This window comes from Sturnus vulgaris, chromosome 8, assembly GCF_052056855.1.
Source record: "Sturnus vulgaris isolate bStuVul1 chromosome 8, bStuVul1.hap1, whole genome shotgun sequence".
Lineage (NCBI taxonomy): Eukaryota > Metazoa > Chordata > Aves > Passeriformes > Sturnidae > Sturnus > Sturnus vulgaris.
The window spans coordinates 11,817,911-11,830,010 of record NC_142250.1 but is presented as its reverse complement, the minus strand read 5'-3'; the positions used below and the strand labels follow the sequence as shown (position 1 = coordinate 11,830,010).

Genomic DNA, 12,100 nt, shown 5'->3' with positions numbered 1-12,100 from the left:
AAGAATAACTTCTGTACAGAAATACAGAAGTGGAGCAAGACACAAAGCCTTCAGCTGACCTGAGTGTATTTTGAAGTCTTCAACTGGCACTGAACTAGCGACATTGCCAATGTGAGTCAGCAGCTCCTCCGAAATGCCCGTGGGAGGACAGGACATGCTCTTGGGTTCTCCATCCGCGTTAAAGAAACCTGCAAGGAAAAGATTTGGGAAGATGTCCAAGGACTGCTTAGGAGATATTTGTATTACTTACAATTTATTCAACAACTCAAGTCACATTCTAAGCAGTAGACTAAGCCTAGTTCTTCCTCTTTTGCTGGGAAACAATAATTTTGGTTGTCTGCCTGACAACAGAAGCTGATCTTACAGGCACACAATGCTCTATTTTGTTTCTGCTTTCACTCCCTCTGAAGTCCAACTATGTGGGCAGAGGCAGCCAACAAAAGGCATATGGCACCTCAATCCCTCAAATAAAAAATAAATAAATTAATAAATAACATGAGATACTCCTTCTTCCTGACAACACAGACAGTTAACAGTACAGGAAAACTACTTCTCTGCTAAACTGGAAAATGTCTTTTTCAAAGTCACAGTTTACTTTGCACATTTTTTAACAAAAGCATTTATTTTAAGTTGAACTGGCAGAATGCTATATTTACTATTAACAGAGGCAAATCAAAGGTCACATATTCCATTTTAAAGGAACACTGTCTGATAAAATCTATTTAAATTCTAGATTTTGGACTCAAAATAAAAGCACATTTAGGTAATGCTAGGATAAGTGAAAGGCACTCCTTACCAGGCCAAGGTGAATCCAGCCAGTGCTTGATATGAAGGATCTTCTTATCCTTAGATCTAGTATATGCTTCTTCACATATTCTATCATACTTTGCAATTTCTTCCTGTAGAACAAAAAGGTTTCAAAATGGATAAACATAACATCCTCATATCTGAGAGTAGACACTTCTCATTCAGCACAATAAAACAAGCTATTTAACTCCATGAGAAAATGTAGTTACCATAATGCAAATAAATAAAATTTATTTTATCTAGGATCAAATTGCCTTCTAGAAACATACTCTACATTACTCTAAATAAATAATTTAGTTGGTTGGACAGGTGTTACAGAGGAGTGTACCAAGAGTTGAAGCTGCAAGTATTGCTCTAGAATGAGACAAAACTGAAGTATCAAATATAATTTACAGTCATACTTTTAGATCAAAATCATCCAGCTCTCAGACTCCTGGCTACGAAAGCCACTAAAGTTTAGAAAAGAAGTTTCCGAAAATTCAGTTTGTCTGGGAGAGTCTAGCAAAGAATCTGCCAGCAACACCTCTCAATGGCAACAGACTGAATGCCATATTCTGTAGAGGTAGAATGCCCCTGCAATATCTATGTCTCAATCCAGAATTACACTCAGCTAATCTTTAAAGGAATTAACAGCAATGTTGGGCTCAGTCCGTACAGCCAAACATTCATCCAAGATCCTAGATCCAGTCACCAAATCCCATTGTGCCTCTACTGCATACTCATTCAATAAATGATTCAGGAAAGCTATTTCTGCATGAGCTGTGATCCTTCTTACAGACAACAGAATACACCTACCCAAACTGCTTATTTCTTGATCTGCAATATCATGTCACTACACCTTCTCAGAAGGTCCTTGAAGGTTTTAAGGCTTGTCAGAAGGTTTTGTCTGCACTCTAAACACCCATTCTCAAAAAATTAAGGTAATGATCTAACCAGATTAATACAGACACCAGACTCTACACTTCATCTTTCTGGAATACTTCAAATGATCTCTGAACTTGGAATGAATTCGTGCAAGAAAACGAAAAGATTAAATTGATTCTATTTCATCATTTCTGGACACAAGCCTGCCAAAGGTATCAATATGAAGCTATCAACAGGAGCATTCAAATACTGTCTTGCTGCTGAATCAAGGCTCTAGAGATGAAGAACAGCTGACAAATGCCTCTATTTTCCAGTGTTCTCATTGAATCACCTTCTCCCTCAGAAGTGAAGCAATTTTTTATGTGCAATATATATTAATTACTTCAGAGCACTTCCAGTCCTTTTGTTGCAACAATAGTACTTTACATGAAAATCCAAGCCAAATTGAATCACAAATTGTCAACAGGTAAAGACTGTCAGTATCACAGTAAGGAAGTTTTCAAGCAGGCAGCATACAATGACAATTGGGTCTTTCACCTTACAACTCCTTAGATTCCCTCTAACTCTGCTGGTGGGTACCTCAAACTCCTGCAGTGTCACAGTCCCATCTGCAATCAGTTTGTCAGCGTATTTCTTCAGCACTGGCACCTGCTTATGGATCTGCTTGTACATCAGAGGCTGGGTGAACATGGGCTCATCCATTTCATTGTGCCCTCTCCTTCGGTAACAAACCTACAAAGAAAAAGATTGCTTCTGTTGATAAGGAAAAATGAAAAATGGAAAATGGAATTTTTCCATTTCATAGTTTTACAGAGACTTTAAGAGGTTTATTGTATAAAAAACATTCACGGCTTCTTGTGGGCCTGTTAGTTGCTTGGGTTTTTTTAAATGAGAAAACTAAAGGCCTTTAAAATCAAATATGTTTCTTGACTGGACCTTCTAAGCTGCAAAAAGAATAAAGAGTAGTACATAATGCATGGAATGAAAACTTAAGAAAACCAAGACTCACCAAGTCAACAACCACATCCTTATTGAAAGTGTTTCGCCACTCAGCGGCTACGCTGCACACGTACATCACTGCTTCAGGGTCATCAGCATTCACGTGGAAAATGGGAGCATTGACCACCCGAGCAACATCCGTGGGATATGGAGATGAACGGGCCATACGGGGGTCTGTGGTGAAGCCAATCTAAAAATTTGAGACTTCTGTTACAATAATTTTGGCACCTCCCTCTACTCTATTTTCAAGTTTGCATTTAATAGCTATTCACACAGCAACAGCAGAAGTTTTTCATTTTGGATAGCTAGCTTCTTTTTGCTCCCTTAAAAACCAAAGCAAGCCTAATCCAATTAAGTATTACAAATTGAATGGAATACACGTAGGTGATAAAATATTATCTGCTCAAGAGTTGCTAGATACTAGGATCATTTTCAGAAACATCTCAACCATTCTAATAACCAGAGGGGGCAAGGAACCCAGTTAATAACAAACAATAAAAAGAGATAGATGGGCAAATATTCAGGAGAGAAGTTGATCAGAAAAGGCTGTACATGTTACCTGGTTGTTGACCACTACATGAATAGTTCCATTTGTGGTGTAGGATGGGAGGTCACTAAGATGAAATGTCTCATAAACCACTCCTTGTCCTGCAAAGGCAGCATCCCCATGTAATAATATGGACATAACCTAAGAGGGAGAAGTGTATACACATATACATACATATATTAGAAAGGGAAACCACAGGATTTCCTGGCTCTATATTTCTGTAGTGCTTATAATATAAAACAGTAATTTTATAATAAACCATTAATTTCTCAGTATTCTGCTGTCTTTTCTCAGTTTGCAAAGGAAATGAAGCTTTAAGCCTACTTCCTGAAGTTACCCTTGAGGTCTCACGTCAGAAACCTTACCTAGTAGTTCTACTGGTAAAATTTCCCTTTCACAGTGGAGGAAAAGAGGAAGATCCTGCAATATGAAACTACTGGCAAACTATTTTTATTGGAAATATCATGAAAAATTACCATTAAAAGCTACTATATTAAACAATCTTTACCTTTTTCCCTGCTGTATCTCCTCGATAAAACTGTTCAGCTTTTGTTTTGCCTTGTACAACAGGATCAACTGCTTCCAAATGAGAAGGGTTAGCCATAAGGGACAGAGTGATTTTCTTGTTTGTTTTTCGGTTGATCCTCTCGTGGTACATTCCCAGGTGGTATTTTACATCCCCAGACCCCTAACAAGAAAGACGTAATCACAATTCAGGAATGTCATTCAGACCTGCTCCATTTGATTGACTAGGCCTAAAATTCATGCTTCAGCCTGAAAAATGCATCTGGTTTCCTGAACATCAGTGTGCACTATGGGTTTGACATCATAATTTTAAACTGGGACACTGTTCTTATTTTATTATCTTACTGTTGTCATCAAACGTTATTTACAGCATATTAATACTCTGTTCATTCATATAAAACAAAAAGAGATGCTTAGAAGTTATGAACTCTATCAAATGGAACTTATTTATCTACAGTCACTCCTGAGAGACCTTCTGCATGATAGAAGTATAATATAATTTTTAAAGTTGTTAAGAAATTTCACCAAATCGTGTTCCTCAAACTAGAAAAGAAGGTGTTGCAGTTGATAATGCTGTTTTCATAGTAACCATGACCAAAACAACTGAAAAATATCTTGAATGTTGACCTCTCTATACAGATCTAATGAAAAAGCATCTTACCTCATCAGCTGCTTCAAGTTTGGGATCAAACTGACAGAAGATCTGTTCCAGCTCTTTTCGGATTACATTAGCCAATACATTCAGCCGACCTCTAAGAAAATTCCAAACATAGTTGTCTCAAAAATGGTACTAACAGAGTCAACAGTGTGAAACTTACAAAAATCTGCAAACCACCCTGTTAGAAATTTGCAAATGTTCTCTTCAAACTTTTGAGCCTGAAACCCTTGATTCAACCCTTCTTGCCATTACAAAGTTCCTCCAATGCATTCCCTCAGACATTTCAGAACAGCTTTTCATCCAAGTGAATTTTGTAGCTATCTAGCAGCCTTTAAATAATCACATTATAAATTAGTTACTGCAAAAGTAAATTGAAAGTTACCTCACCAAGCTTTTCCAGTTCTAGAGACTCTATGCAATGGCAGAGTAACCATGGCTACTGTCACATTTGCTTGAAGCTTCAAAGCACACTGAGGAGAGTTTCTCTACCATTTACTTTTGAAGACTGTAGCCTCCTACTGACTGGCATTTGCTACAGTTCTGTGTTCCCATTACTTGTTATGACTGACTCTTCCTACCTCAGCTTCTCAAATATCAACTTTTTCAATAAAATTCTAGAACCCAGAACTTGTCCCAACACAGTAAGCCCATTTGTTGGGATGTTTCCATTGGCATTACCTATGAGGCATTCCCATTATAACATATTCAATTCCCATTTCACTGGATTTATCAATGATGGTCTTAAGTGCAGGAATCATTACTTCACATCCTTCCAAACCAAATCTCTTTTCAGAAGACCACTTGCGAGCAAGGAAGTCTTCAAATCTGCCAAAAAGAAACAAAAAAACAAGAGAAATTATTTGTACTAAGGTAATAAAACAAATACTTATTGTTTACCATTTTATAGCAAATAAAGTTACATTAAACTGTTTTAAAACATCTGTGAATACCAGCTACACACCACTGGAATTAAGACACACATAAGGAGGGGAACACAGGAGAGAATTCAGTCTTCTTTCTTCCCCATCTGCATACTATTTACTAGGACTTTGAAACAATTAAGAGTCCCCACCTCAGAAAAAATGAACTTCCCAAGTTAAATTCTGTTCTCATGTACACAAATCGGACCACTGGGAAGGCAGAGTGATGGCAAAAAATCTTCTATGAACTGAAGAAAATATAACAGAGAATCTGTATTTCCGAATACTTGTAAAAAACCACAGAGTAGGAAGCACAGCTATTGCACAGGTCTCATTCAATAGCAAGGCTCCTCAGACTGTGTGATGTAACACTTAGGAACAGACCAAGAAGCAGGACACTGATATCCTTGCCCCTGCTTCAGCAGTAGAATTATGTCAATCCCTGACAGCTCTAAGCTCTTTCATTCTTTAATGCATTTGGGCCAGAGGCAATGTGAGTGGTTAAAAAGTACCTTTTAACAAACATTGAAAGGACTATACATTGTAAAGCTTGGAGATAGGAAAGGCAAAGAAAATACATCTTCCTGAAAATAACTGTATTGGTTACATCATCTGTGCAGTGCCTCGCCTCATAACACTGCCATAATCCACTAATACTCAGTTTATTCCTCACCTAAATCCTGACATTTACCTCTTTAGACTGAAGTCCTAAAGGCAGTGATAAGAATTGTTGCCAAAAGTCTCTCCTAGCTCACCCATCAACACCTTACAATCCAGCCATCTAAGCAACAAGCCAGACCCTCAAGTGAGCTATTGTGCCAGAATTCCTCAGGGAAGTCTGTGGGGCTATGCCAGTTTTTATATAAAGGGAAAGTGGTGGGTGTGCCATGTGAACAGCAGGTCCCACAGGGCAAAGGAAAGCAGAGCACACACTGATTTTTCCCTCTTTGCAGCAGCAAATTAAGCCCGCACTGGACAAGCAGCAAGTTCATTACTTGAGGCAAACTGCCACTAAGTGTGCAGAGCAACAGTATTTCAGTCCCACCTTGCCAGCCCCCCACATGCCACTGGGAGTCACAGAGCCCCAGCCTCTGCCACTGCATGCTTTCAGTACCCAATGAAGAAAACATCTGGTGGAAGCTGGCTGCTCTCAGAAGGGACCCTGCCCAGATCAGGCTCCACATCATGCTCTAACCTGTTTACTAATGCATTACCAAGTAGCTCAGAAACATACAATGAGTATTTTACATGAGAAGGAGTTTAAAATTACCCTGTGTTAATAACCTATCAGTGAAAACCACAAGGGATGAGAAATCTAATTTAAATTTCAGTTTCAAGTACCTCAACTCTGTAGTTCTTGGAATGAACATTTTTAAAAACAGTCATGAGCAAAACAATGAAAATCTGCTTTAGAGAGCCACACATCTCAAGAGGACAACCAGTTTTCCACAAAACCAGACTTTTTTCCTAGGTCATTTCCAAACAATAAAATAAAAAGCATTCTAAAGATAGCTGGATAGAAATTTTTGTAAAACATTTTTTATTCTCCCTTCAGCAGACAATTAATTTGGCAGAAGATGAACATTAGACTCCTTCATGCCACTAGAAACCCCAGATCTTTCTACCGCTTAGGCAGGAATAAAAGCACAGATTCTTGTCTTAGGATAAATGGAGATGGTTCTTACTGAGGGCCTGTTAAACAAACTTGCCCAAGTGCAACATTCCCTTGACCATTAAGTGTCATTTTTGTTTCTGTTTAAATAAACCTTTTAATGAGACATTATAACACTGGCAAACAAAAACACCTGGCAAAAATATCTTTTGACACCTCCAATGAGCACATAATTTTTAGGTCTTTGAATATAGAATCTTAACTAAAAAGTGTGCCTTTACAAGTCTCTGACTCTTGTATTTAACAAAGGATGTACACACTGTTTCAGATTATAGGGACTGAAATAAATCTTGTGTCCGAGAAGCTTGTTCTGGGGTAAGAGGATAATTTGATCTCTGGAATCATAGTATTTCCACACAGATAGCCACAATGGGAGCAGTCAATAAGCTATATGCTTTCTTTTATTGTAGATACTAAAACTGCTGCTGGCAGGCTGTGCACAACACATCTTGGCCCATCTCAAAATGAAAAGGGCAGAAACAGGACATGAAATCACACACCAACATTGTTCTGACACTTATTTTCTGAAACAGGCGACAGATTTCTAACACAAATATATATTACTACTGTGTGGAAACAACTTCTTCCTAGTTTACCTCCTCAAGCCAATGAAAACATTGCCAGGCATGCCACTAAAGGCCTGTTATGATAATAGACTACTAAGTCACTTCACAGACCCTGACAGATTCCCCACAGCACACTTCCCTTTGCTATGGCAGCAGGTTAACCACACCCACCCGTACTCCAGATTTCAGTGGAACTGTTTCCCCCATGTCAGCAGCTCCCAGGCAGCAGCCACAGAGCAGTGTCCCAGCCCAGCCCAGCCCAGCCCAGCCCAGCCCAGCCCAGGGTACCTCATGGAGCGCACCAGCCGTGCCAGCAAAGTCCTTTTATCCTCGTTCGTGAACTTCATCACTCCCGGCGTCTCAAACTTCTGACGGATCCACTGGCACTGCTCCACATCGTTGATGAACATGTACTCCAGGCCAATGTGTTGGCAGTATGTATGCTAGCAAGTGAAAACACCAGCAGAGAAGCTTTAGGAGCTAGTGGGCCACAAAGAAACTAGTATATTTTTAAAATTATATTGTCTGTTGTTCTCCTGAAAGCTACCTTGTCTTCCTCTTACACAATATCTCCCCCAAAGTAATTCTACAAATGAATAAATTGTTTTATTGCATCTAGTTTTGTACAAAGGAACATTTCAAAAATTTTAAACTGGAAGATTCTCACCTGGTGCTACACTCAAAGTAGGCCAATAAACCTGCCTTACAGCCATTGGCATATTTCACCTATCTCAGTGCTGTTCTTATAGGCATAGTACACTCTTCTTTAGATCAATTAATTAATCAAAATTTGTGTCTTATCATATCTTTTTTTAAATGTCACCTTAAACCAAGAAATAAAGACAGTGAGAAGACAGCTATGAAGTCTAATGCAATTTATCTGATAACTGTCAAGTTTCAGAAACTTGGAAATGAGAAAAAAACCCCAAGCAGCTGAGAGCAGAGAAAGGACAGGGAGAAATGCAAAGACACAGCAGAAATTTTATCTCCTTGTTAATTGATTAGATTTGTTTTCTTACCTTAAAAAGAGTATTTAATTAGAAAAAATATGTCCAAAACACAAGTCAACAGAAGTAAGACCTGCTGTGAGTTTTGACACAAAACTACTCTCAACATAGTGTGTGCTCTCTACTGCCTTTAAGGAGTTGAATGTTAACCTCTATTAAGAAAAAAAATAAATCCAAAGCTCTAGAGAAGAGGAAAGCAGAAGGTTATTATCTCTCCTTCATATAAATCAGTTCCTTAAGGCTTTCAGATTTTGCAATTGATTTTGTCCTTTTATTTGCACATTACAATTTTAAGGATTATTGCTACACAGATAAGCTAGAAGTGCAAAAACAAACAAACAAAAAAAACCCCCAACCAAATATAGAGCTCAAATGCACAACAAAGATAATGTGGTTTAACAATTTGCCATGCCTCAGCTAAGCCAACATAAAAGTCAAGCAACTGGGAATATCCAACAATGACTCACTCAGCAGTCTACAAATTCATTACCATTCCTACTTGCTGCTTTGCTATTTGGAGTACACCTCTAATGATATTTATTCCTTCAAATTAGTTTTTCTTTGAATTATTTTAGCTTTGATGACTTCCTACGGCATAAACCATGTCACCTGTCAGATACTGTAACTCTAGAAAAAAGACAGGGGATGGAAAACAAGGACTATCACTGTCTATAAGCTACAGCTGGGCTTTCATGAATTTGGTACCCAGACTTCATATTGTTCCTCAAGTAAAGGTCTCACTAGAGCTGGGGATCTGAAAACAATCCCTGAATGTCCTGAGCACTGTGTGCATAGCTGTTTTATCTGTGGTACAACACTTAAAAGACAATTTCTAAAGGCTCTACTCCTTTTAAACAATATCAATGCTTTCCAGAATGAGGGCTGGCATTAATATTCTACCATATTCACCTCTTTTCTACTCATCCTTAATCTACGTATTTCCAACATCCAGCTAATTACACCAGTGGTGCTGCTACCTCTAGAAATAGTTCAAAGGTTATTTTCAATGTTGCTGGAGTCCTTTACATGCTCTATTAATAACTGGCAGATGATAAGGGAGTTTTGTGACTGACACCTGGAAATGTTCACTTTGGTCTGAATGAAAACAATTGCAATTGAAAACACGTCCCACTGACCTCCAGGCGTTTGATGATCTCTCGCAAAGAAAGACTGTTCTCATTTCCTCCGATGAAGGTGGTTGTTGGCAGCTGAAAGACTTTGTCCAAATCTGATTCATGCAAACCATAAAACCCTACAATAGATAGGTCATTGATTTGCAAAGTAGAACGGGAGACAAAAAGGAAACCAGCATTGTTTTTCAAGCCATGGCAATTATTTTTAATAAAGCACCATTAAAAAAGAAGGTACCAGATCAGAAATTGAAAGTGTGAATATTTTGAAGGTATCCATTAGTAAAATGGGCTTTAGTCTGGATTTTTAAAAGAGTGTTTGAATTAAATAGTCATTATTTGATTCTATCTTAAATGCTCAGATGAAATAATTGAAATTAGAATCATCCAAGCCTTTTTATCTTTTACCATATTAAGATACACATCATCAATTTTCCACACTACTTCTTGCAGCTCACTGTTTAATAAAATAACCAACTCTATCATGAACAACAAACACAAAAAGAATCGCTTCTCACTGACAGAATCAGCTGGCTGGAAGAATTTTACATTACTAGACAGACCAAGAGAATGCACAACAAGTTCAATAAAATGCCGTACAAGCACTCAATACTTTCAAGGTGTTTCTATTCACACTCTTTCTCTTTTTAGGGAAATTAGTTTGAAATAGCCATGTAATGACCTGTACAGCTCTAGCTCCCAGGCAGTGACACCTTATAAAATACACAGATTTCCACACCCCCACCATCTAAAACTTGTTTTACCACATTGACCCATCTTCATTTGGACATATCTAAATTTGTTCTGGCTGAGAATATTATTTAAGAAAATATTTAATTTAACTATTATGCAGTTTCAAAAGCAAAAATACACAACAGACAAGACTGAAAAACTGATATCAATGTAAGTTAAAGGCCTTGTATGATACAAGTTTAACTTAGACTTCTTAAATGAAGGAAGGAAAAAAAGTTTCTTACAATTATAAGAAGCAAAGGTACAACACTTACAATACACATTACCCAGTTACAGAACCTTATATACACACTAAAACTACATATGTTCCTACACATGTAAAAATGCTCGAAAACTAAAAGTAGCTTCTCCATTTTTAATTTTGAACTCTTCATCTTGATTCCAGATAAGCTGTAGACATCCACTTTAGCATAATAGCATGCACATAACTCTTAAATCAATAAGGTGCTTAAATGTTAACTGACTTTTCTGAAGATAAAAACAAAACAGCAAATTAAGGATGATATAATAACAGCACTTAAGAGTTGAAGACAGGCCATAGGACTGCACTGCTACCACTTTGACTATACAGTACTGTCAGTAAATAATATGGTTTTTGCTTTAAAAATAATACTTTTTAAAATGTTAATTTTGCTTTTAATAATATATTAAAACTTCAAACCTGGAGTGACCAAAAAAGCATAGATACCACTTCTTCTCCATTTTGGTATCATAACAGGTTTTTCTCCAGCAGGAGGGAAGAGTGACACAGGGGATGACAGGGCCTTTAGTGTCATTTGAAACAAAGCAGTGCATTTATTTCTTTGCTTTTGCTGACTTTCTCTCAGACTTCAAAGGCTCTTGATATCCTCTCATGCATAAACCAGAACACGTACAGGAGTGATTTGGGCACACACAGAACATCTGTGCTTTGTACCACAGCACCACACATTTACTGAAGCATCACCTCGTGTTTAAAGAGATACAACCTTAGTGAAATCCTGAAAGCAATCCTATACTGTGACTCATGCAGTAGGCACGTCTGTAACTACCTCCATTTTTGGAAGCAACTCTTAGAAATTTCCTACCACAAGGTTTCTCATAAAGAAATCAGAAGATGGGACAAATAAAATGCACAGAAAACTCAAATATTAAAATACTTTCTGTCCTGCCAAAGACCTTTTGTAAGTTTCCTGCTTGGAACATTCGAGGATAGGTATTTGGTATCTTCCTCTACTTTAGTTGTGCCAAGACTGGGTTAGAAATTTTATTTCCTCTCACAAACTGAAATTTCCTCACTTACACTCTCAAGCACATCCCCTCATCTCATTCAGAGGTCTGGCACATTTTTCCTCTGGGCACGAGGGCTTCAGTGGATGCCTTGTGACTACTCACAATACCCTGGACTAAATTATCTGTAGAGTTTAAAGAAATGTGTACTGACGTGCTAGTAGTCAACCATGCTCCAAATTAATTATATTTGCTCAGTAAATGTCTCATGTGTTTTCTAGTAGGTACTCTTTTAATTAAAGCTGACAAACTTCAGAGAGAAGATCCAATTTTTGTAAGCACCTCTTTATTTATTCTTAGGCATCCACTTCCTTTATACTTCTTCCTTCAGAACTGCTTCTTTCCCTACACCAGAAATAGAAAAGAGAGCAGCAAAGAGGCAG

General features: G+C 37.8%; 1 protein-coding gene across 2 annotated transcripts in view; it reads right to left on the bottom strand.

The window, feature by feature from the left end:
• The window catches only part of OGDHL (oxoglutarate dehydrogenase L), a 47,490-nt gene that overhangs the window by 19,929 nt on the left and 15,461 nt on the right, over positions 1-12,100 (bottom strand). For both annotated transcript variants that reach the window (XM_088168843.1, XM_088168842.1), the window contains exons 5-14: positions 9,702-9,817; positions 7,847-8,001; positions 5,079-5,225; positions 4,404-4,494; positions 3,726-3,905; positions 3,230-3,358; positions 2,681-2,860; positions 2,251-2,403; positions 797-899; positions 60-188 (exon numbers count right to left, since the gene is read on the bottom strand). In XM_088168843.1, the coding sequence (XP_088024969.1) occupies positions 60-188; positions 797-899; positions 2,251-2,403; positions 2,681-2,860; positions 3,230-3,358; positions 3,726-3,905; positions 4,404-4,494; positions 5,079-5,225; positions 7,847-8,001; positions 9,702-9,817 (1,383 nt within the window). The remainder of the gene's footprint in view (positions 1-59; positions 189-796; positions 900-2,250; positions 2,404-2,680; positions 2,861-3,229; positions 3,359-3,725; positions 3,906-4,403; positions 4,495-5,078; positions 5,226-7,846; positions 8,002-9,701; positions 9,818-12,100) is intronic.